General features: G+C 53.3%; 1 protein-coding gene across 3 annotated transcripts in view; it reads right to left on the reverse strand.

Annotated features, from left to right (window-relative positions):
• Positions 1-6,162: 6,162 nt before the first annotated feature.
• The window catches only part of THAP4 (THAP domain containing 4), a 32,423-nt gene continuing 12,160 nt past the window's right edge, over positions 6,163-26,425 (reverse strand). For 2 of the 3 annotated variants that reach the window (XM_072962051.1, XM_072962052.1), the window contains exons 3-6: positions 19,928-20,087; positions 18,339-18,448; positions 17,549-17,652; positions 6,163-6,399 (exon numbers count right to left, since the gene is read on the reverse strand). In XM_072962051.1, coding sequence (XP_072818152.1) covers positions 6,280-6,399; positions 17,549-17,652; positions 18,339-18,448; positions 19,928-20,087 — 494 coding nt within the window. In that variant the 3' untranslated portion in view covers positions 6,163-6,279. Of the gene's footprint in view, positions 6,400-17,548; positions 17,653-18,338; positions 18,449-19,927; positions 20,088-26,043; positions 26,169-26,425 lie in introns of those variants that run through there. The other variant, XM_006209159.4, reaches the window with a different exon arrangement.

Here is a 26,425-nt window from a genome sequence, read left to right on the forward strand (position 1 = left end):
ACGGGGGAAGAAAGGCAGAAACAGCCAGGAAAGCCCTTCAGAAGAAGAGAAACGGGGAGGGTCTGGGCCTGCCTGCAGCTGCACCACTGGTGCTGCGTTGCGTCTGTCGCTGGGAAAGGGCAGGCCCTGGATACAGCCCGGGCCTGGGGGCCCAGCCCCTGACGCAGTGGGTGAGGCTGGCTGTCAGCAAAGCTGTGATGACCGGGAACCTGCACATCACACTAGACACAAGACAGATTCCAACTGGATCAAAGAAAGCGTAAAAATGGAACAAGTGTTAGGGAAAACGGGTGAATTTCTTTGTAACTGTGAAGTGGGCAGAAACTTCCTCAATGCGATTCAAAATCCAGGAATGATTAAAGACAAAACACTTACAGGAAGAAGAAGTTTATAACATTTAACATTTTCAAAAATACAACTTGAGACAGGAAACAGTAGTGGTCGTCACGGGCGGGGGTAGGCAGAGTGGGGTGACTGTCCTACAGGGACGCGGTGTCTTCTGGGGGCAACAGCCACTTCGGAAGCCGACAGAGGTGACGGTCGCACGGTGCTGTGAGTGCTCCAGGTGCCAGTCAGCCAAACACCCTGGTGCACTTCAGAGTGGCGGCCTTCATGCTGTAACAGTCCACTTCACCTCCATGAAAGATTATAATTTAAACTCAGGAATATTAGGGTTAACATTTGTAACTCAAAAGAGCTCGTCAACTTCAAAACATCAAGAAGAGAAAGACAGAAGGAGAAATGCAAACTCAGCTCCCCCAGGACCCACTCCCCACCTATCAGGTTGATGGGAGCAGGGGCCCTGCCCCTTGCTGTGGGGTGCAAAGGGGGCAGCCCGTGTGAGGCGAGGGGCAGAACCCGGACAGTCACACAGGCATTTCCCCTGGCCTGGCAGTTCTGCTTCTAGAAGTCTACCCCGGAGACACACAGGCCAAAGTCCAAAACGACATGTGCAGGAAGTAATCCGTCGCGGCGTTAATGTGATTAGCAGAGACTGGAGACAGCGCTGGTGCCCAGCGTCAGGGTACCTGTGGATGAGCTGTGGCAGGGCCGCCTGGCGGCACGATCCGCGGCTGGGTCTACGCCCACAGGGCGAAAATTTGACTTGCTTTACGGGTTTGATGATAAGGCCACGTGGGAGATTCTGCATAAGTAAAGTGGACTTAATGCAACAGTCAATGTGCAGAAATTAAAATAAACGAATGGGTTTTTATGTCAAGTTGGCGACATAAAGCACCCAGAGAAACCAATTATTCCAAACTATATTTTATTTATTTTTATTTTGTTAGGGGAGGTAGTTAGGTCTATTTATTTGCTTATTTATTTTAACAGAGGTAGTGGACATTGAGCCTAGGGCCCCGTGCATGCTAAGCAGGCACTCCACCACTGAGCTATCCTCTCCCCCGATTCCAAACAATATTTTAACTTTATATCTTCAGTGAGAAAGCCGTAAAAACAATAGCAAAAAAAAAATCAAACTTCAGTCAGTAGTCTTATTGTTAATAAAAATACTATAGTGGGGGAGGGTAGAGCTCAGTGGTAGAGCTTGTGCTTAGCATGCACAGGTCCAGGGTTCAATCCCCAGTGCTTCCATTAAAATAAGGAAGTAAGTATATAAACCTAATTGCCTACCCCCAAAACAAATTATTATTATGAAATATGTGTCCCGTAGAATAAAGCAAATAATGTTAAATAAGTTTTCATCTTAAAAGAGGTAAAATCCAAGAATTTAAGTAAAAAAATTTGTAAACGAGAACATTTTTTAAACACTTTTATTGTGGTATGGTTCCTGTACAGTGAACTACAGATATTTCAGATGTACAATTTGATGAATTCTGATAGATGTATGCATCCATGAAACCACCACCACAATCAAGACAGCTACCATTTCCATCACTCCGCGAGAGCTGCAGTTTTTGAATTCCTAATTTATCCCTTCCCACCCTCTTTATTCCTGGTAAACATTACTTTGTTCTCTGTGCCCGTGAGTCTGTTTCTGTTTTGTGCATAAGTTCATTTCTGTCCTTTTTTAGATTCCACATACAAGTGATACCATATGGCATTTTCCTCTCTTTCTGGCTCACTGTAAACTTAAAATCTGAATGGGGAACACCGGTGTGGATGTACAGCTTTTTTCTTTCTTAAAGAACGTGTATATCCCTTGGGGAGGGAGGGTATAGCTCAAATGGTAGAGCTCATGCTCAGCATGCACGAAATCCTGGGTTCAATCCCCAGTACCTCTACTGAACAAACAAACAAGCAAAAAACCCCAACAAAACCCCTAATAATAATAGAAAAGTAGACCTAATGACCCCCAAAACAGAAATACAGTAATAAAAAATGTGTATGTCCCGTGCGAAAGTAGTCACCCCGAACAGTCCAGATGAACTGGGTGACAAGATAAATGATGTGCCCAGGGAGGGGACAGGAAGTGGAGGGGCAGGCCAGGATTGGCACATCAGGGATGCTGGTCCCTCACCCCACCCTCGCTGAAGGGAAGGGGGGCTCTGGGCCAGGACGGGGGCACAGAGGCTTCATCCAGCCAACTCCAGGCCGTGTGAGCACCTGCCGGCTGTCACAGAAGACTGAGCCTGACCTGGGTCACGTCAAGCACACGCGAAGCCCTGGGCCGGCAGCAAGGCAGGAGGAGGAGCAGGGCGCTGGTGCAGTGGGAGGGCAGCTCGACCCCCTCTGCCACTCGAGCGAGTTCCCAGGGCGCACCCACTCGCCACTGACAGACAGAGGCAGAGAATTTAACTTCTGTGCTGGCTTTTTGGTATGAACTTCTTTCAGAGAAACCAAATGAGACCTAAATGAATGGGGGGGGTTCCTCCGAGAGAACTCAGCCCCTGGACGCTGAGTGGGGACGGAGTAGAAGCCGGCTACTCTGCAGCTCTGATAGGGGAAGGTGGTCAGGCGGGTCCCCGTGGTGATGGGGAGCTGAGAATACAGGGTCAGGCCAGCCCACCTGAGACAGGCAGACACTGTGAGGCACCCTGTGCTGCGCAGGAAGGACTGGGAAGTGCGATCCAACCTCCAACTACAGGAAGTAGAGGGGCAGAGGCACAGGTTGGACGCAAGGGACCCAGATGGATCCAGAATCCAGACTGGGGACTCCTTCCAGGACTAGTGCCAGGCCTCCCAGCAAGTCCGTGGCATGGAGGAGAGTGGAAGGTGACCAGACGACCAGGTCAGGTGTCCGCCCCTCATCTCTCGGCTCTCAGCCCCACCCTGCAGATGCTCTGGTTTGGGTGCTGCCCTCCCAGGCCCTCCCAGCAGTGAGCAGGCAGGAGCCTGGGATGCAGGAGGAGGGAGGGCGTGGAGCTTCCTTGATGTTCCCAGCTCCTTTCAGCACTGGTCCAGCAGCAGAGACAGCCGACCCCAGCCTCTGTGCTCCCCGGGTGGGTGCTATGGTCTGAATGTATGTTTTGCCCCAAATTCATCCGTTGAAATCCTAACCCCCAAGGTGATAGTATGAGAAGGTGGGGCCTCTGGGAGCTGATTTAAGTCGCAGGCTCCACCCTCATGATTGGAGCTTGTGCCCTTAGAGCAGAGACCCCAGAGAGCTAGCTTACCCCCCCACCCCCGACCCCGGGAGAACACAGTGGGAAGGCAGCTGTCCACAATTCAGGAAGCGGGCCCTCCTCACCAGACCCAAATCTGCTGGTGCCTTGACCTTGGGCTCCAGCCTCCAGAACTGTGAGAAATGAATTTCTGTCATTTATAACCCACCCAGTCTGGTATTTTTGTTACAGCATCCTGAACGGGCTAAGTCAGAAAGCTGACAGCCCGAAGCAACACACATGTGAAAATGTGGAAGTGGCTCTGGAAGTAGAAGGTGGAAGAGTCTGAAGGTGCAAAGCCTGCAATGCCATGAATGGGGGACTCTGGTGACCCAGAAAGAAAAGAGAACGTAGAGAAAGCCTCAGTCTTCCTAGAGACCTAAGTAATCCTGAACAGAATGTTGGTAGAAATACGGGTGTATTCATCTAAAACCATACAACAGCCAGTTTTTGTTGTTGTTGTTGTTGTTGTTGTTTTTAACCAACAAAATGGATTATTTAGAGCAGCAAAGAACTGCACTACAGGACAGGCAACTATGGTGAGCCACATGCAAGTGGGGTAGAACAGAGAAGAGGAAACTCTTATGGAGGAGGGGGAGGTCGGGAGGGCCGCTGCAAACAAAGGGTCCACTGGAGGAAACGCAGAGTTGGAAGTACGGTGGATTTTCATTGGCCGAGTTGTGACAGCCTCTCATTGGCTGGGCTGTTGCCGGGCAAGGAGAAAATCTTCCTTCCTCCCCCTGTGGCTTCTGGCCCAAGAGGCAAGGGAGTCTCCTCCTCTGGGATCTGTGTTGACGTCAGTGGACTGGGTGGGTGCACCCCTGCTGGCCTCCTCACTGTTTTAGTGAGGGCTCCCTGTACTGACTGTCACAGACAAGCTTTGTCAAAAAGGGGCGAAGAGCTTGGTGGAACTGCTTGTGACCTAGGGTTCTGCGGGTGATGAAACCGGTTGCTGGGCTGAGGGAACTTCCAAGCAAAGTCTCAGTGCTGAGGCAGCGAGGGGCCTTGTTTCTCTTGAGCACTTAGAGTAAAACACAAGAAGACTTAACGACAGAATTGTTACCCAAAAGGAAGCAGAGCTTAGCATTCTGGGAAATTCTCAGCCTAAGGGTATTGACAATAAGGAGACAGCTTGCTCGGAGAGAGCAGGAAAGGCGTGGCCAAATTTGACAAGGAGGCCAGTACAGACCAGCCAGGAGGAGCGAAGTAGCCAAACAGAGGGGCGGCTGTCACCCACGGAGCTGAGCCAGGGACTGTGGTCCAGGACAAGAAAAATGTCTTCAAAGACAGTTTGGAGATCGTGGAGGTGCCCCTCCCATCCCAGCTGAGGATCCGGCTCTGTCCCCATGTTCTTGTCCCAGGGCAGGGGTGGCTGCCCCTCTGGAGGGCACAGCCATGAATGTTGGTGGCATCAGGGCCTGGCACTCGCAAGGTACCAGTGTGCAGAATGTAAGAGCCACAGGGGCCTGGCTCCATTTCCTAGACGGTGAAGGACGGAACCACCTGCAGCCTCAGGCTCAGGCCCCAGGCAGAGCCCCACGCCCTGCAAGGGTGGGCCCTGGCAGGGAGCCCCCACTAGGGTGACCTGGGTGCACACTCCCAGCCTGGGGAGAGCCGTGGGCACATGACTCCAGCCCAGGAGAGCTGCGGTGTGGGCTGCACCCAGCAAAGCCTTGGGGGCAGGACCACCGCCCCGGGGGCCTGGAGGACAGACACTGAGCCAAGGAGGGTCACCTGGAGCCCTGAGGTTTGGGACTTGCTCAGAACCTGCCGCTTCTTGCCTACTTCTAGGAAAGGGAGTATTCATTCCGTTCCCTCCCGCTGTTGCTACTTTGAGGCACATAACTTGTCTGGTGTCACAGGTTCACAGCTGGAGGGGACACTACGTTCCTGGTGAGGCTTCTGATACTGCGCTAAGAGAAAGAAAAAGGCTTTGTTTTGGGGGGAGGGTAGAGCTCAGCGGTAGAGCATGTGTCTAGCATGCACGAGGTCTTGGGTTCACTCCCCAGTCCCTCCATTAAATAAATAAATGAATAAATAAATAAAAACCTAGTCACCCCCCACCCCAAATAAAAGGACTTCCTAATCCTGTTACTACCAGCTCTCTTAAGTTAAAAAAAAAAAAGGTAGTGCTTTGTTTTACACGCATCCTGAAGCACTTGGGATAAATGGCATTCCGTCTGGAATCTGCTTTACATGCTCCAGATAAAGGACTAAAGGACGGAGAAGAGATGGGGGGCGGGGCGGGGAGGATGCAGGCAGGAGGGCAGGTGTGAGGTGTGAGGTGCAGTAAATAGACAGATGAAGGGGATATTATACTGCAGAGTAGCAAACAAAGTCACACAATGACGCTAAGTCCCCAGCCACCCTCTCGTCTGGGGAGGGCCCTGTCCCTGCAGCCCCTTCGTCCTTTGCTTATATCATTGTCCACTCTACTGTAGACTTAGAAATCCTGTGATCTCGGCAAAACTGCAGGAAGAAAGAATAAGAAAAAAAGTCACCCCCTTTGATGTTTTAGGGAAAGACCCTGGAAAACAGTCACTAGAAGATGAAAGAATGCAGAGTCTGCACAAGCAACAATATTCAAAATGCTCCACCATAAAAATAAAGGCCTTTTATTTGGTTTGCTCTGCCGTCCCAGGAACACCCGTGCCGCCCCCGCCCTGGCCACTGAGAAGCCCAAGTGTCAGCACGCAGGCCAGACGCTCCACCAGGGTCACGGGGTGACCTTCTTGTAGGTGACGTGGAGATGCGGCGTCAGGGGCTGGGTAGTGGTCGCCATGGAGACCGTCTGTTCAAGTTTGCCTTCAGAATTCAGTCTGAATTTTCGCGTAATCTGAGCAGAACAAAACAAGTACAAAATGTCTAAATTTGACCTTCCAAAGATCCAATGACCGCAGAGGTCCCACCACAGGCCAGGCGTTCCTGCAGTGGCTGCAACATGTCACTTAAGACATCAGAGGCCTGTGAGCTGCAGTGTCCCTGCTGGCGGATGACAGACACGGCCCATGGCCGGAGGGGTGTCCCGACTTCCCTGCCCTCAGCTGTTCCCAGGAGACCAGCAGGAACTGGCCCTGCCTTATCTGGATCAGGAGCAGACCTTCCGCTGCCGCCTCCTCTATCTCACTTTCGCTCTGCAACTTGAACTGATGTAATGTGTTCTCGAAAAACTCAGGAACAGCACTTTTGGAACCTGAGTCATCAGAACAAATTAGGCAGCGACTTCCAATAAGAATACACGCCCGTAGCAACTAAGCCCCCAGTGAGGAAGTGTCTGTGAGCAGAGTGTGAGAGCACAGTGGTCGCCACCGGGGACCCACGGTGTGCGGACAGGCCACAGCCAGCTGCTCCGTCACTGACAAACCCTCCAGTGGAGGAAAAACCAGAGAAGCCAGATTTCAGAGTCTATTTAAAGGGCATCAGAGAGCCACCCAGGCGAAAAGGCCCAAGGTCTCAGAGAGAAGGGAGGGCAGAGGGGAGACCCAGCTTGGAGCAACCGTCCATCCCAAGGCTGGTGTGACTTTAAGAGGCCACCTGGAGGCTGAGGGGACAGGACGGGGCCGGGGTAGGGGGAGAACCAGCCGGGCGCTCCCGGGCCATGGAGTATGACACATGGGAGACACTCTAGAACTGGAGCCCGTCTGGAAGGAGGGACTGTGGAAAACCACCCCAGACTGCAGGTGGGGGCCCAGCAGGGCTGCACCCCAGGAGTAAGAGTTAACCAGAAGCAGTCTGGAAAGTCCAGTTTCAAAACAGCTCCATCTCTAATGAACAGGATCTGCCCTTCCTGGACCAATCACCAGAAGCACGAGAACCACTCTGGGTGGGAGAAAACATCACACAAAGCCTCAAGTCGGCTACAGGTGTTCACACAAGACGTCCAGAATTCAAAACACTCAACGGAAAGGATGGAACGCAGCAGACAACAGACTCACGTCTTCCAAGTGATTAAGATAATCGTCACCCTAGCATTCCAGGTGCAGTGAAAATACCCTTCAAAAGTGAAAGCAAAACACAGGCATCGTTAGACAAAAACTCAGACAACTCCCCACCAGCAGGACTCCCCACCCTTAAACGAAGTACGAGAGGCAGTTCTCAGGGGTTTCAGGAAGATGGCCCAAGAAAATCAGAGGTACAGGGCAGATGAAAGCGGCCAGGAGCAGCTGTGTGGGCAGCTGCCCACAAGTCCAGATGACAAAGATGCTCATTACCATTTACACAACCTGGTGGGGTTCAGAGGGTGCAGTTAGCGGAGGAGGCAGGAGGGGTGCCTGGCTCCAAGTCTCAGGGGCACTCAAAGGGGCTCTGAGTGCCAGCAGCACCAGCGTCGCCCGCAGGCGGCTGGAAATGCAGGGTCTCAGGCTCCACCCCGACCTGGCACGTCAGGAGACACCTGAGCCCGGGGCCCGTGCTCTTGGCTGCAAAGTGCTGCCCTAAGGTTCCTGCCACAGCCCCCAGGTGGCCTGAGACCACGTTACACCAAACGTCCAGGAAATGCACTCGGCAGGGCCAGCACTGAGGACAGGAAGAGACGTGCAGCCGGCAGAGAGGACGGGACCGAGGGCAGAGGGACAGTAGGCCGTGTGGAGGGGACAGTCTCACACGGTACCTGCTCCTTCGATTCCATGTTACCTGTTCTGGAATTCCATTTAAAAACAGTCAAGCCTTTTTGCTAGAAACCACTCTGGGAAGGACACAGGAGGGGTGGAGAAAAACAAAGTGCCCCACGTGCACAGCTCCCACTGGCTCCACACCTGCAGATGGAGCCCAGGTGGGGCAGAGGGGCCACCTCCCCAGGGGCCTGCAGGTGGGGACCCTCGGCCCACGAGCCTTTCCAAAGTGGGGGGGGGGCAACCACGCTCAGCTCCCACAAGGAACCCAGATGACAGGTGCTGAGGCCACAGTCACCACTCAACACCTAACGCTGGGGATGCGCCTCCAGCAGGGATCCAGCACCGGCCCTCAGCGTGGGGACTCAAACCCACATCAGCGCAGGGGCCCAGGGCGGCCTCTCCCTTGGCCGTCAGCTCTGCTTCTTTGCACCAAAACCTGTGAGCGGCCGGCAACAGCCATCTATCTGGCTCCCGAGCCAGCAACTCGGTGGCAAGGAGGGGGACAGTCCTGCACAGAGACGCCGTGACTGACGGAGACGGAGCAAAGGCCAGGCCACTGCCCCGTCTCCTCAGAAATCCCCTGTTAGGGTCCTTTGGGCTTTGCGGCCCCTTGGGTGAAATTTCTTGCTCTATTTTCCTCTTCAAAAGAAAGTTATTTGGAAGGATTTAAAGTTTAAAGTGCACGACATCACTCAGACCTTTCTAGGGGCCTCTAGTGACAGCAGGGCAGCGCCTCAAGTCAGCCATGCCAGCTCGACCACCAGGACTAGGGTCCGTCTGAGCCACAGACAGATCTCATGCAAAGAACAGGGGCCGGAAGCAGCTGTCTGCCTTCGAAACTTCCTAGTGGAGCTTGCTCAGGACGTTGGGTGACCAGGAGCCTCATTCTAGAGAAGCCCAGCAGCTGGCAGCTCAGCCCCCACAGCACAGGCAGGTCAAGGGGCCACGGGGGCCGGAGGCACAGGAAGAGAGCTCATGCTGACCACAACGTGAGCCCTTACTGTAGGCGAGCTGCACGCTCCCCTCGCTGCACACGCCCAGGGGAAGCACACTGTGCTCCGCGTGCGGCCCGGGCAGGGCGTCCTTGGTGGGGGTGGGGGGAGCAGTGGAAAGAAAACCAGAGGACGGGACGTCTGAGTAAAGGCAGAGACAGGAAGGTTCAAAATGCACCTCACGGCTAACAGCAAACGGGAGACGGAAGACGTCCAGTGACTCTGAACACAAGTCAGTTTTATAAACTATCCAAATTGAAAGATAACAGAGAAAACAGGGAAGAAAAGTGCAAAACAGCCTACAGATGCCAACATCTGAGGGGACCCAGCAGGATAAACACAGGAAACCACACCCAGGAAGACCGCGAAGAAAGGGCCGAAATCCAAAGACAAAGATTAAATCATGGAAACAACCAGAGGAAAAAAGACAAATCGCGTGTAGGCATGAAGGATTAGCTGACTTTCAACAAAAACACTGAAGTCAGAAGACAGTGGAACAATGCAGAGAAACTGCCTTAAGGCCCCCACACCTGCTGATGCAGAACTCAAGTAAGTACCCTCCAAAGAAGATGTCCAAATGGCCAAAAGGCACATGAGAAGATTCTCAACTCATCCTGGGGAAACGTGAATCAGAGCTACAGCAGGACACCACCTCACACTGAAGGTGGCTGAACGCAGAGCCTTGAAGAGCTATCTGTACCCACATGTTCATAACAGCATGGTTCACAGTAGCTAAAAGGTGGAAGCAACTAGGTGTCCATGATGGAGGTCCACCTACACAGTGGAATGTTATCTGGCCTTAAAACGGAGAGGAATTCCGACGTGTGCTACAACACGGATGAACCTTGAGGACATGATGCTGAGTGAAATAAGCCAGCCTCAAAGAAGACAAGTAGTGTATGATCTCACTTACGTGAGGCACCCACAGCAGTCACGACCACAGAGAGAAAGCACAAGGGTGGGGGCCAGGGGCCAGGGGAGAGGGGAAGGGAGTTATTCTGTAAGGGGCACAGAGTGTCAGTTTTGCAAGGTCAGAGAGTCCTGGAGATGGATAATGATGATGGCCTACAGCAATGTGAGCACACTTACCACCACGCAAGCACACACTTACAAAGGTTCAGATGTGGGGGGCAGCGCTCAGTGGTGGAGGGAGCTCAGCACACCCAAGGCCCTGGGTCCCATCCCCAGTCCCTCCGTCAAAAAAACCAGGTAAGTAAACCTAGTTACCTTTCCCCCACAAAAACAAACAAGAGACTGGAAAAGAACAAAAAGTTGGGGGTAAAATAAACTCAAGAGAAACGTTACAGACCTAAGCTACAAGAAATGTCACGAGTGCAGGTCTGGAATGAAGGGAAGTACACCACGGGAGACAGAGACCCACAGCAGGAGAGGAGCGAACACCGGGGGCGAGCCTGACTGAGGGGCTACTCGCCCCGCCCACCGTCACGGCCTTCCAAGTCAGCTGCCTGTGCGCCGCACAGGTAGCTAGTGAGCAGGTTCACAGTACGTGTGTACCTTTTATGCGGAAAAGGTCTGTTGACAACAGCACAAAAGAAAGGGTAACTGGAATTACACAGCTGTACGGTTATCACACAAGTGACGTGGAAATAGTGCAGCACTGACTGTAAACAGACTCTGATAAATGTAGGACGCATGTTGTTAGCCTTAAAAGATGCAATTAAACTAATAAAAGAAATAAAACAGAATGCTAGAAGGATTTAATTACCCCAAGAAAACACAATAAAGGAACAAAAAGGAATGCTGAGAACGAACAAAAGCAGACCAGTCAAGACAGTGGACGCCTAGTCACTCACACCGACACTTGTGTTAAAACATAACCAACCAATGCTTAGCTGAACATGGAGCTTTCTGGGCAAGGGTGTAGCTCAAGCAGTGAGAGTGTGTGCTGCGCATGCATGAGGTCCGGGGCTCAACCCTCGGTCCCTCTGTTAAAACAAACCTAATCACCACTCCTCCCCCAAATACAGTTTCCTGATTAGAGAAAAAAAAAGCACGGCTCTACAAGAGGTGTGCTCTAAATACAGAGACAAGCCGAATATAAAAGGGAAGGAAAAAAAATATTAAGTAAAGCAAGTCACACAGAGAAAGACAAGTATGTTATCGCCTGTACGTGGAATCTAAAAAAATGACACACATGAACTCATTTACAAAACAGAACACTCACAGACAGAAAACAAACTTACGGTTACCAAAGCCGGAAGGGCAGGAAGGGTGAACTGGGAGCTCTGGATTAGCAGATACACACTCCTACATACAAAACAGATAACAACAAGGTCCTACTGCACAGCACAGTGGACTGCACTCAATATCGTACAATAACATAATGAAAAAGAACACGAAGAAGAATGTGTATGTAGATGTAAAACTGAATCGCTATGCTACTCACCAGAAACTAACACAACACCTTGAGCGAACTATACTTCAATAAAACATGAATAAAAATTAAAAACAGAAATACCATATAAACAGTAAGCGTAACAAAGCAGGTGTGATTATAGCAGCACCAGGCAAGCGGACTTCCAGGCATGCTATTGCCACCACAAAGGGAACATTTCATAAACATGATGTGTACCGTCACACGCATGCACTGAAGTAACAGAGCTTCCAAGCTACAAAGCAGGAAGAGGCAGAATCAAAGAAAGGAACAGAAACACCCTCAGGCAAGCTGGAGAGCTTGAGACCGCTCAGAAATCAGACAGAACCACCCGCCTGCCCCCACCAACCCTCCAGCACACAGAAGATTGGATGTTATCAATCAGTTCGACCCGACCGGCATTTTCAGTCCACTACACCCAACAGCTGTTGAATACTTATTTGTTTTGAGTGCATATGAAATATCCACCAATTTAGACTATACTCTGGGGCATAAAATAACTGTCAGAGACCATGTTCTCTGGGCTTTATAGAACTGACTTAGAAATCATAGCAAGGAAACCCTCAAGTATTTGGAAAATAGGCAACATACTTCTAAGTAAGTGTTCAAAGGAAAAAGATCATCAGAGAAATAAAATATTCTGAGCTAGGAGATAATAAAAGCACAGTATGTTAATATTTGTGGAACACAGCTAAAGCAGGACTTGAAGGGAAATTTATACAGCTTCAGATGGCATATCGTAAAATAAAAATGGTGTAAATATCATCGACCCAAGTCTTCCCTTTAAGAAGCCAAAAAATAGAGAGAAAGAAATTAAATTCAGAGTAATCAGAAAAAAACAAATAATAATATTGATAATACATAAACCCAGGAACATAAAAACAATAAATCGTCACAATCAAGTGGGGTTTAATTTAATCGGAAGAATGTGAGGTGGGTTCAATGTCTGAAAACCTGTTACTGTAATTCACCATTACTAAGAGAAAAAAGGAGAAAAATCACATAATGACCTCCATAATTACAGCAAAAGCATGCATCAGAATTCAATACCCATTTATGATTAAAAAAACTAAAAACTAGCAAACTAAAAACTTGAGGAAATGTAATTTGATAACCCTACAGCCAACACCATACACAACGCCTTCCCCTAAAACAGAGGGCAAGGCAGTGTCTGCTCCCACCCGCTGAACTGAGCATTACACCGAGGATCCTGTCCAGTGGCGTCAAGATGAAACAGCAGATGACATGAGCATCTACGCAGAAAGGCCTGAGGGCTCTGCCCAAAAGCTGCTAAAGTAAATAAGCGAATAGAAGGTTACATGACATAAGATCAAACTACAACTGTCAGTTTCATTTCTACATGCTAGCAGCAAACTGGAAAAACCGAAAAATCACTTGTAACAGCAGCTAAAACCATGAACTAGAAGAACTTAACAAAATACGTGTACAACGTGCACACTGAAAACTGCAGAGCAATTCAGAGTGGGAGAAAGCTCAGTAGATGCCGAAACCTGCCTTGACCCTGGGCCACACGGCAGCCTGCCCAAGACGGCGCTCCCCGGGTTAACCTGGGAGTTCAAGCAATCCCGATGAAATCTGTTCTGGAAGCTCACAAACTGACTCCAGAATTCATACGGAAATGCAAAAGATCCTTGGATAGCCAAACAATTTTGGAAAAAGAAGGAAAAAATTGGGCAACTTAGTATCACCCAGTTTCAAGGATTAGTGTAAAGCCACAGACATCAAGACCGCGTGGTACCGCTGCACAGGCAGGATGAGCAAGCACCAGGCCCGGACAGCGTCAGAGAGACACACACAGGTCCAATGAGTTATTGTCAGAAAAGACACCTACAGACATCAACGAGTTAGGGTAGTTTTTCAAAAAATTGTGCTGGAACAACTCAGCTGAATATCTACATGGGAAAAAATTTAAAAATTTTGACATCTACCTCACACCATACAAAAAAGCAAATTCCGAAATCATAAGCCTTGAGGTAAAACGGAACACTACAAAAATTCCTGAAGAAAATGCAGGTGAAAGCCTGCATTTAGTCAAAAAATGTTTAGTCAGGGCACGAAAGACTAACTATAAAAGACGGGGTTCATAACAGAACCTCATCAAACATAAATCATTCTGTTAAAGAAATGAAAGGCAAGTCTTAAGTCGGGAACATAGTCTTACCACCTCCACCTGATGAGGGACACGTATCCAGAACATACAACAAGCTCTACCAGCTCAGTAGTAAGACAACCGGCCCACTGCAGAAAGAGGACAGAGGGCGTGGATGCTCACTTCCCGAAACAAAAAACACAAGTGGCGAATGGGCACAGTGAAAGGACGAGCAACAACACTGGGCATCAGGGAAATGCAGTCTTGGACGCCACCAGGATGGCTGAAGCCCCAGGACCGACCCGGAGAGGGCTGGGCCGGCTGGCATGCAGCCCGGGGGGCAGGGCGTGGCGCAGGGAGGCAGCTGTGCTGGAAAGCAGCCTGCAGACCCTTCTGAGTTTGGTGCAGTGGTAGGGATCCACCCAAGAGAAATAAAAACACGTGTCTGCACAGAGACATGTACACAGATGCCCACAGCTGCTTTATTCACAGCAGCCCGGAACTGGAACCAAACCAAACACAGGCCCCTCAGAGGAGAAGGGATGAGCAAGACCGACACGTTCCCTCTGGGGAGCACTGCTCAGCAGCCAAAACCGACCAGCCTGCTGGTGGGAGCAACAGCACAGAAGACGCTCAGAACACGACCTGCCTGGAAGGGGTGCGTCTGCGGGGCCCCACCTACAGGGAGCTCTAGACGGCACAAGTCCGGTCCACAGTGACAGAGGCCGGGTCGCCGGTCGTGGGGAGGGCGCGGGGCACAGGGACTCCTTCTGGGGGTGGTGGACTGTTCTTGTCTGGACTGGGGTGTGCTACACATAGACCATGTATAAATTATACTTCAAGAAAATTGATTTTTAAAAATGAGAAAAGCTCAGGCGGGAAGGGCAGGCAGGCTCCTTGGGCAGGGCTGGGGCAGCTGGTCACTCCCCTCCTCAGACAACACGCACAAACTCAATTCCAGGTGCACTAGCGACCTAAAGGAAAGGCTTCAGGTCAGACTGTGACGGCTCCAAGAGAAACACACAGAATATGTATTTCCTGACCTGTTCTTAGAGAAAACTGCTTAAATAAAACAGAATCCAGAAAGAAGAGACCAGCAGATTGAAGCATATGTAATTAAGAACTTTTGTTTCTCAAAAATAATAAAAAGAACTGAAAAGATACTCACAGACTGGAAAAGATATTTGCAACACGCGTAATGAACATAAGGGCTTATGTCCCAATCATACGAGGAACTGCCGATGTCAGGAAGGGAAGCAGCAGAAGATGGTCAAGGACTGAGCAGGACTTCCCGAGAGTACGACCAACAAGGACAGGAAAGACGCTGCACCTCCCGCACCATCAGAGCAGCTGGGGCTGCAAACTCGATGCAGAAGCTGCCAGACTCAAGGTGCGGCAAGCACGGACGGGCAGAGGTTCTTCGAGGCAGGGGCCTCCCTGACCGTCCTGTCAAACGGGGGCACAGGCCTGGACCCGCTCTGTCTCAGGCTGCGGCTGCAGGGCACACAGGGCATATGCAGACTGGGCGGGGTCTGAAGTGACCAAGCACAGGGTGAGTCAGGGCTGGGCCTCGGCGGCAGAAGCGCAGGGCCTCGTCCCAAGACCTGTGTCTCCCAGGGTCTGCAGAAGCCTGGCACTCAGCTCCCCAGACGCCGGGGGGACAGATGGGGCTTTGAGTCCAGTCCCTCACCTCCCACTCCCGTCCTGGCCTCGAGGCTGAGCTTCCTCACATCCTGGTTCTGCCCAAGTCAGCCCAGCTGGGAGGACCAACCTGGGGGCAGACCGACCCAGGATGAGCATCCGGCCTGTGGTCAACGCGGCCTCAGGGCTCACCCCTGCCTACTCCCTCCTTTTGCAGGAGAGGTGCTGTTTGTTTAAACAGTAAAACCCAAAGTCAGTTCTTCAGCAAAAAAAAAAAAAAAAAAAAAAAATCAAACAAAACTGTGACGAATCAGGTGTGAGCAAGAAAAAGAGAACCCACAGACACGTGCAAAGCATAGAAAGGTACACGGGACGCAGGACGGCAAACAGTGAGAAACAGTCATGTTACTCCTCTGTGAAACCCTGAAGCCCTTTCCTGGGAAAATGAATCTGCAAGCTAAGCAGGCAGGAAACCCGGAGAGACGAACAGTCTCGGAGGAAGGCGGACGGCCTCCCCAGTCTGCCTGCGGGCTTGTCCCCGAGGACGCCCGCCTGCCACAGAAGTTCTGTGGGTTCACCCTCACTGTCGGGGGTCTGAGCAGCCAGAAGGCCCCCAGCCCTCTCCATGACCGACTCTGGTACCAAGACGGGTAATGACATCTGGGTGTCACGACAAGGAGGACTGTCCTCAAGGAGGAGACGTGAGTGTTGCTAATGTAGTTCAGTGCACCAACAGCTTCAAGTGGAAAGAACACAGAATCCTCCCAAAGGGGCTGCAGCAGCACTGGATAAAACTCAACTCTCATTCCTGAGTGCAGTCTGGGCACGCCAGAAACAGACTCTCCTCAATCCGACAAAGGCTCTCCACCACCGCGAGACTGGTGGGGGGGGCGACTACAGCAAACACCTTGCCGGGGTGAAGGCAGAGGCATGGCCACGAGGGGACCGACCGGCAGGTCCACAGGAACACACAGCACCCACAGGTGTCCCCAGCCATCAACGCTGCTCAGAGGAGGAAACAGAAACAACGAAACTACTCAGGACTGAAGGCTGGACCTACCACGACACGTCCAAGACCTCTGTGACTGAAACTAGAGAGAAAGACCCTCGGTGTGGGCTGAAACACGGCCAGCGGGGCCCGGCACCACTGTGCGCCCACCACCCTGCAGCACACTGCCGTCCATCTCTGGTCGCTGGTCCCCACCAGGGAAAGTTGGCACCAGAAGCTCCGTCACTTAGAGACAAACCTGAGTGAGACTAAAGGTCTGAAAGTGAAAAGGAAACCTGAAGAGTACGAGAAATGGAAGAATAATTTTATCATTTTGGAGCAGAACATGCCTTCCTGAGCAAGAACCCAAATCCGGACAGGGTTAAGGAAAAGACCCCAGAGGCAAGTACAGAAAAGTGTACAGCCCGAGGGTAGAACATCACAAGCCACGCTAACAAGAGCACCGAACGGCAACCTGTGCCACAAATGCGGCAGACCACAGAGTAACATCCACAGTACATACAAATCTCCCAAAAACCAGTGAGAAAGTGACAGCTGCCCCACAGACAACCAGGCAATGACCGAGACCATGAAGTACACAGAACAAGAAATACAGTTCATCGGTGAGCACAGGACAACGCTCCCCTCACCCACAAGCTACATTTAAAACACCAACGAGACACCACCTTCTTATTTACCAGATCTGAAAAGATCAGAAAGCCTGAAAACGCACCATGGTGGTGAAGGGCTGGGGAGCCGGGTCCTCCCGCACAGTGCTGGGGGAGCCTACCGTTACGAAAAGCAACTGCACAGTATCCACCAGAATTTAAAATGCTTCTATCTTTTGATTCAGCAATTAAACCGGCAGAAAGAAACGTGTCCAACAGACATGGATGTATTCGCAAAAGTGGACAACACAGACGTAAGAGAATCGGCTGTCCACCTTGGGGTCAGCCCGCCTCCTGTTCTTCGAGGGTACTTTCCTTTTGTTAAACAAAACCTTAAAATCTTCAGCTACACAAGAACAACAGCAAAAACAGAAAAGAATGTTTGTGACAGAAAAACACCCGACTGCCCCCAAGTGAGTGGGGACGAGGCATTAAATCCCGGCACGTGTGAGTGAGAAGGTGGTGGGTGGAGAGGCCAGGATACAGTGAGAGGCGAAACTTGAGTCAGGGATGGCGTGCGGCCCCGCCTGTGGTTAAGAGCACATCATGACGAGCCAGCTGCGGGCGCTCGGGCTCACCTGCTCCACGTGGGGCTCCCTGGCGAAGGAGATCCTGGCGATGGAGTGGGACGCAATACACAGCTCCTGCCCATTCACCTCGCCCTCCTCCACCTCCACGATGCCTGCAAGGCAGCACCATCAGTCCACACAGCCTGCCCGGGCTCCCCACCACCTTTTGCCATCAAGGATTCACCAGATCTGAGCTTTGCAGTCATCAGGGCAACGACCGTCCAGGGATCAAGGGGGTACAGCCCGGGAGGTGGGCTCCGAGGGTTCCCCTCTCCGGGGGTGCCCTGACCCCAGTACCCCCCTCAACCCCCAACAACCCGAATGGAAGGCCAGGTAGGCAGGTTGTGAGTAACTTCTGACTCATGAACTCGGTTGACTGTTTCGGGACGAACTCCCACTGCGGGCAAAGCAGACCTCCTGACAGAACCCTCAGCTGGGCAGTGGGCCTCTCCGCTCCAGTTCCCCCAAAACCCCACCTGCACGGCAGCACGGACGGCCACCGGCCGCCTACTGCCACTGACAAAACTGAGGGACGGAGGAAGGACGTCAGCCTGTTGGCACAGAGACGCTCCCACAGCTGCCCCACCACCGGCTCCCCAACCCTGTCCTAAGGCCTAACACTCTTCACCCCGAAAGGTGCTCACGGGACAATGCCTACACCTCAACCACCTCCATAAATGTGTCCCTGAGCATGGACACGCCGGAGGTCAGTAAGAGTGGGGAGCAGATGCCACCTCGCCTGCTAGCCACGTCTGGGCCAGCAGAAGGGCAGCCTGCGGAGGCCCAGTGAGGGGAGTACCTGTGTTCTGGGCGCTGACGAAGGCCACCTTGTTGGTGTCGGGCTGCAGGCGGATGAAGCCACACTCCCTGTGCATGGGCTTGTGTGTGTCCGGGTGGAAGGCGCTGAACCTGGACGGGCAATCAGACAGGTGGAGCCCCAGGTGCCCCACGCCCACCAGAGCGCCCAGACCGCCGCTGCCCTCCTCGTACCTGGGAGGCACCCCACCCCTCAACGTTAAGAACCGTGTGGAAACAGACACAGAGGACGCCACGTGGGACACGCAGACACCCGTGTGCGGGCTCTGGACCCTCGCTCACCGGGAAGCGCCTCCCCGAGCACCCACAGCCCCAGCCCACAGCCTCCCCCCCTCCGCTTCCCACCCTCCCACTGACCAGGAGTGGTCACGACCTTGGGGACAGGGACTTGTCCTCTGTAATCTGGGGTATATCCTTCCCCCAAGGTTCTTTCAGCCCCAATTCCCCACAGGTTTCTCAGCCCTGAGCACCCCACAAACATGGCAAAATCCCACCCGAACACCAGGCCTTTCCTCTTTGGGTCTATTATCTTGCTTGGGAGTCTAACCCATCCGTAAGGTAGGAAACAGAACGGGCACTGCGTCCACTGCACACTCTCGGTGGTAGTAGGGGGAGGCTGCATCCTGACCCGAGGGCCCCATGTCACCAGCACCACGAACCACCACGGGAGCCTACTGCTACCACAGAGGGACGAGGCTGGGCCAGTGGGGCGGCTACGGCCCACAAGGGTGGGCGCAGGCCGTCTCTAACATGACCCCTAATGAGGAACACGCTGTGGACCAAAACCTCCTACACACGTGCACCATTACGTTTACCAAAACATATACCTTCTATCCTATTCTATTTCACTTTTGGTTATGTTAGTCACAAAACTGAGTGATTAGCATCAAAATTAATCAATGCCAGTCTCAATGTTCTCTAATGGGTATAACCCACAATTTAAAAAGACTGCTTCGCACTGTGGGTTGTTGTGTGCTATCCTGAACTTCCAGCTTTTGGCGTACACGCGGGACATTACTTTTCCCTCACCCCCTCAGTCGGAAGTAACATAGGCAGGTGTGGGATACCATATCCTCAGCCACTTTCCTTTGATCCCGGGGGTGCCCCCTCTCCAGCCGCCCTCACTGCGACCTGCTTCCTAAAAGGCACAGCTGGAGGCCCTGCTCTGCTGCACAGTAAGAACCTGAGAACCAACCACACCACCACCGGCTTCCCTGACACCTCGGCTGGCTCAGGGGCAGGTCTGGACGAAAGCCATGTCCCCCTATTTTCAGCAATATTGGGGTGACTGGTTTCCACACAGGCATGCAGCATGAGATGAAGGATTTAACTGAGCACCTACACGTATTTTTATGTTTGGATTAACAAGCCTGAGATTCTGTGGTCAGCTTCACATTTTCCAGAACGTAAGAAAGTACCATGTCTACCCACCCACGGTGTCAGGGACAGATGCAGGCCGGGAAAGGGTGCCTTTCTCAAAGAAACCACCAGGTGCATCTGTCCCTTCCCACCTAGTGTTCGTGGGCCTCTCGTCAGCCAGAACCGCCCCTGCGGAGGACCGGGCAGACTCACGAGAAGTTCAGCATAGGCTGGCCCACGTGGGAGATGTGCGCCTCCTCCAGGTACTGGAAGGGCTGCAGTGTCGGGAAGGTACCAGCGCCCGGCGGGTCTGACAGCCAGGTGCCCAGCATCCAGGACAGCGGCTCCACCACGGGGTTCATCCTGGCGGGCTCTGGGGACAGAAGGAAGAGACAGTCAGCGGCTCTGTGCCCAAAGGTCTCCCTCCAGCCGCCTGTGCTGAGCTGCGTGTGGAAGCCCACTCTGTACCAGAGCATGCCCTTGTTGGTTAACCCTGTGGGCCGTCAGCAGGCCATCTGCCACCTGTCAGGAGGGGAGAAGACCAAGCAATTAGCAAACGTCCTCCTTCCAGACCTGGCTTCGGACCCTGCAGCTCCTCCTCCACAGAAAAGAGAGCCAGAGGGCCTGGCGGGCAGGGGGAGGCCTGGGGAAGCAGGTGCCCCTATGGCGCCTCAGGGACGGAGATGAGCGGCAGAGGAAGCTGTGAAAAGCGGACGGGGTCTCAGGGCAGGTAAAGTGTGCAGCGCAAACTCTGCGAGCAAGGTTTGCATGTGACCGCAGCTTCCCAGGGAGCCTCCGGACCCCAGGCCAGCAGCACCCTGGGCTTCCTTTAGACCGAGAAGGGCTCAGAAGAAGCCCGTCACTGAAGTGTGAGGGGTGACACGAAGGCCTTGAATGGAGGGGTCCAGAGACAGGACCACAGGCAAGGGTGGGTGGCCACCCCTACTCTGCCAGGGGGTGCCAAGCAGAAAACCCCCACCCCACGTCCCAGTCCTACTGGGCCAAGCAGTCGGGGTGGACCCTGGCTATGGACCACGTGCTGACTTTTTAGAACCTGGCTCCCGTGGTCCCCACGTCACTGTGTGCGGCCTACATGCCCGAGACTGCCAGAAGATGGGGCTGGCGCCGTACACCTGGCCCATCCAGGGCACCAGGACTGGAGGTCTGATGTCCAGATGCAGTCCAGACTCTTCCCCTGGATGCCTGCTTCCCACACCTTGTCAGCCTTCACCCGAACAGCACGAACGGCATTAAGGAAAAGCAGAGGAAGAGGCAGGGGTCAGCTGACCTGATCAGAGGTTTCAACAGACCCAAATAAGCCAAAGCAAGGGGACCCACTTCCCAGTCATACACACCAAGGGCCTCTTGACCTCTAACATCACACCACCTTTGACTATAAATTGAAAGCAGCCTGGGAGAATGACACCCAAGAGGAAAGGACTCACAGGGCTCTGGCGGTGGAGGAGGGACAGGCCACGTTTAAGAACACGGGCCTGTGGAGCAGGCTGAGCTCGCGGCCAGGCCCGGGCACGAAGCACGAACAGAGGCTGGAGAACAGGGACTCGCACCTCTGACTTCTGAGCCTGCACGGGGCAAAAACGGAGCCCGAGTTGGGGTGTGTGAAAATCTCCTCCTTCCCTGGCTGGCCCTCTCTTCCAGCATCCCCTTTCACACTGCCCGGGGGGGCGTTAGAAAGTGAGGATGGCAGCGTTTGAGCCTTGATGGGTAGAAAGTTCATTATTAAACAGCGAGGGAAATTTAAGCCCGGATTTTAGTATTGATCCTTGGTGGAAGTAAGGAACGAAAGCTTCAGAGTCAAAAGTCTAGGCTCCAGCAGATCCTGCTGCTGCTGCTGATTACCGGTAACACATGAAGGCCTGCAACACACCAGCCCCCTCCCAGGGAGGGGGACAGGCAGCGAGCTACTGGGAGACAAGCCTCGCCGCCCCCCGGGCGCTGACACCCGGGCGAGGGAAGAGTCGTGCACAAAGAAGTGAAGAAAGACGCCGAGTCTCACGGACACCAGGTGACGAGCCAGGACTGGGGGTGCATCTTGAGATCTTACCTAAGAGGGCGAGGCCGGTCTCCGTGAGGGGTGCGCAGAGACCAGAGTGGGAGTAGGGGCCCTGCAGCTGCTCTGAAGAGCAGACCCGGCAGACAGGCCGCAGACACAAGGTTCCTGGGCTGGAAGGCTGTGCCAGGAGAGCCTTCTCAGCCCCTGGGAGGGCTCTGGCCTTGACTCTGAGCAGAGCCCTGGACAGGTCCAAGGGGAAGGGCTGGGGCCTCTGGCCGGCGGGGAGGAGGGCAGCCTGGGCCCGGGGCAGGGATGGAGGTTGGGGAAAGGGCCAGATTCTGGATCTGACCCAAGATGAGGCTAACTGGACTTGCTGATGGCTTGGACGTGGGCGCAAGAGAGGGAGGTGATCCCGACGTTTATGGCTGGACAACTGAGAAAACGCATGGCTTCCGACTGGAAGGAAGAGGCTGTGGTTTGAAGTCTGAGGTCCCAACGACAGAAGGCAGCAGCTCAGCAGGCCCATGACGCTCAGAATGAACAGGAATCTTAGCAAAGCACAGGGTTCAGAACGTAACCAGCTGCTCCACCTGGAGCTGTGGTCTGCAACCCCTCGGCCCACAACACACACACCTGCGTCATCCATATGGACCTTAAAGGCGCCCCACTCTGAAGGGGCCCCTTGGAGGAGTCAGGGACTCCCAGGGTCCTCCCGGGGCAGCTCCAGAGCCAGCATAAAAAGGGGTGCAGCTTGGGTGGGGAGGCCAGGACCTGACTTTTCTTCTCTGGATTCCAGGACCAGAGGGTCTCTGTGAGCCCCAGAGGACACATGGACCACCCTGCATGTTCTTCACTGGCTCAGGAAGCGCTGGTCTGCCTTTAAGTTCCTCTTGTGACACAAGCGTACATTCAAAACAGCCAGACCGCTTGCGGGGGAAGCTGGCCCTGCGGACTGCGTTCCTTCTCGAGGTCCGCTTCCTGCGACCAGGACCTGCGTGGGATCCTACCACCAGGTAAAACGAAGTTCAAGCCAACACGTGCTTAATAGGACAAGTAACGTCTCTTCGGAATGCTAAAGGTGCGAGTCACAAGGGAGATGCATGCACCACGCACGGCAGCAACATTCACATGGCAGGAACCACTGCAGACACACAGGTGCTGACAGAAGGAAACTAAAGGAATCTCAGTTCATGTCTGTGTCCAGCGAATAATATGCAAGTAACAAACAGCATCTCTACGTAATGTGATGAACGAGGTGTTTCTAACGGACGTGCAATGAACTTCGTAGCTTAAATCCAGAAAATACTCCTCCTTTTCAAGCTCCTCTGAGAGGCTCAAGAAGACTGGCCTGACCTGTGAGTGCTACACAGTAAACAGACTTCTCGTGGCACTGCTCACAACGCCACGAGACCAGAAATTTAGTGTATCAGACGTCCCTCAAAAACATGCTACGAAAGAGACACCAGACACAGAAACTTGCACTTTCCCCGACTCTTATCTGTACAGAAGTCTGGAGCAGGGGTCAGGACGGGGTGGTGGGGCCTGAGACAGCCTGGGGTCTTCACCCATCAAAACTGACCCAGGGACGCCCAAGAGCTGCCTCATTCACGTAAATTGCACCTCAGTGAGAATGTGAAGAGGCAACATTTCTGCAAAACAACAAGCATCAAAGACTGGAGACAAACGCCTTTCCCTGGACCCGCCGGCTGTGTTACAACAGCGCAGGCCTCGGGCCCACGCAGGAGGACTGCGGCAGGGACAGGCCCTCTGCTGCAGATCTTCTTCTATTTTAAGGAAAGCCAGAGATGTTGATCTGGGGGCAAAATATCCTAATTTCCAAAGAACTAGGACGACAAGAACAGGCTGTGGTGAGTTACGTCCCCTCGTCCCTGGCTGGCTGTCCGTGAGTAGCCACAGCCTTGGCCTAAGGACACATGGCCTATGGAGGGCTCTCCCCCCACCGCCCCAAGGTCAGGGCCCACACCTCAGTCCTTGCTCCCTCCCACCCCTCCCTCTTCCAGCCAGAGCAGGAGGCTGGTACACCAGTCAACCCCCGTGCCCGGAACCGATGGCTCCCACAGAGTCAAGCAAAATCTCAGGGCCTCAGCTGGGTTTCTTCCTAAGCGAGCAGGTTTCTGTGCTGTTTGAGATGACCTAGGGAACACCTGAAGGTCCTGCAGATGTGCTGACCATGCAGGGACGGCCTGTGCAAAGACAGGCAGGGCTGGTCCCTGAAGTCAGTATGGAATCACCGGCCTGCAAGTGCAGGCTGGACAGAGAGACAGAGCCTGCTGTGAGATGTGTGTGAGACCATGGTCTCCATGGGTTGGCCAGGAGGACCCCACAGGGTCTACTGTAAGGACTGGGCTTTTGACAGGATGGGCTCCTCCTGACCCCCGCCGGGGACTCCAGCACCTAGAAGGTGGTGGGTGAGGAGCAAAAATGGATGAAGGATGGACTGGGCAGGGGTTTCCACCGCATCCCTACGAGGCAAGAGATGTTTTCATAAGCAATCCTAACAAAAGGCAGAAAACGTCACTGGGAGACAGAGACGAGACAGGAGGCGCAGATGGAAAATCTTCTGTAAGACGACCTCCCGGCTGCTGCTGAACGGACAGCATGGCGCATATGGGGCCAGGGCTGACAAACGCAGGTCCTGGGAGGTTCCGGCTGCTGGGCCTGAGGCAGGCCTGTTACACCTCAGAGGCCAATGCAGGGTTGGGGGACCAGCGGGGGACACTAATGCTGGTCCGCCTGACCCTTCCCCCTCCGTGACAATGGCGCCGGGCCAGGTGTGAGTGCAGGCCCACCTGACAGGGCTGGGCAGCGTGGCTCCGGTGGGGAGGAGCTGGAGCGGTGAAGCACAGCCGGGAGAGGTGAAAGAGGGACCGGCCAGGGGCCCGGACAGGGAGGCAGCCAAGGGGCTGAGGGTGGAAGTTAGAAGCCTGGAGGCCTGAGGAGAGTTGGCAAAGCCAGAATGTGAGGCTTAGGATGCGCCGGTTAGTGGGGGTTAGGTTTGGGGAGCCGGTGAGGACAGGAGGAAGATGATGGGGTGGGGCAGGGAGGGGGTGTGCCCAGGAGCGGCTGGTGTCCCAGGCCGGCAGCCTGAGTGGCTTGGCAACAATCCAGGGACAGTGTGAGCCCCACGAGCCGGGGTGGACACTGCCACCAGGACAGGTCAGAACCACCAGAGAGGTGGACCCAGCCCGGGTCATCGGCACCTGCACAGAGGGCGGGAGAGACAGCTGAGGGCCCAGCTCCCTGCCTTCATCAGATTCAACGCACACGCGCTTGTAAGTCGACTTTGCAAGGGTGGGGAAGTGCACAAAGGCCATGGGAAGCCTTCGCAGCCGCAGTTCACTGAGTCTCTGGGCACAGAACTGCTCACCCAGACGCTGGCGGTTCTGGAGCCCACAGAGCTGGCCTGTGACAGACACTCCTTCACGTCACAGGGAAGAGTCAAAAAGGAAGCAGTGTGTTTACGTGGCAGTAAATGAAAGAAGATCAGAAAATTCTAAGATGATTCTTAAAGTCAGAAGAAACATTTCAAGTAAAAACGTATACTTGGTTGGAAACAAAAGGTGCAGGCAGGCAGTGAACAGCAGGAGACTGCACTGCCTGAGCACCTGGCTGCAACGCAGGTTGGTCCGACACTGTGAGGATCTGACTATGCTCTGAGAAACACACCAGGTTGGGTCCTCGTGGTCGAGTCATTTGCTCTTAATTGCAACGAACTTTCATTTGGACAAGGACCACAGGGCAGGCAGTAAACAATGGTGGTGGGCAGAGGGATTCCACGCTTCCTCCGGGCTACAGTGCCCCGGCCCGGCAGTGCCCACAGAGGCTGCCCAGCGCTGGGGGCTAACCAGGCTCCTCCACGGGCTGGCTGCTCTGCGCCCTGACCGCGCCAAGCTGTGCGCCAGCCGCGAACTGCTGCCAGCATCTCAGCCACTGTCTCCCCTGTTTCCACCGAGTGTTGTGGCGGTGGGCGGTAGCAACCCGGCACTTCTAAGACCCAAATTCCAAGGTACACGTGCCTACACATACGTCAGAGTCCACCAAACTCTATCCTTAAGATGTGTGTATTTTACTGTATGTAAATTATACTCAGAAAAATAAAAATAAAATGAATTTAAAGTTAAACAAATGAGAAGTATAGTACATAAAGGATCTAGACTATTTGCCACTTCCAACCTCTTCACGTAAATTTTTCTTTTATTAAAATCTCAACCAAAATGCAAAAACAAAAATTTAAATTTTCTCCAGGAAATTTAAATTTTCATTTTTTGGCCCAAGACAGTGAAAGCAGGCTTACCCATCCCTAAGTTTTCTAAACTCCGGACAGCGTCAAGGTTCTTCAAGGTTGTTTTCTGCCAATATACGGGAAGTGTCTGCACCTGGCTGCAACAGCTCAGCAGGAAGTGACTGCCATGTGTGAGGAGGGCATGCTGGGAACTGTAGTTCCAGCATAAAAGAGGAGCCCTCAGAAAAGAGCAGGACACACACACAGACCCAGACCAGAGGACCAGCATCTCAGAGGGGAGGGGCTTCAGAGATCAAGCAGGACACAGCGGGGCTGTATGTCTGGGGCAGGCAGGAGTGGGTGGCCACCCCGTTACTCCCACTGGCGACCAGGGGGCACCACCTGGTTGAGCAGGGTTAGGCACATGGCCAAGGCTGTTTTGAACAGTCACCCT

This window comes from Vicugna pacos, chromosome 5 (assembly GCF_048564905.1).
Source record: "Vicugna pacos chromosome 5, VicPac4, whole genome shotgun sequence".
Classification (NCBI taxonomy): domain Eukaryota; kingdom Metazoa; phylum Chordata; class Mammalia; order Artiodactyla; family Camelidae; genus Vicugna; species Vicugna pacos.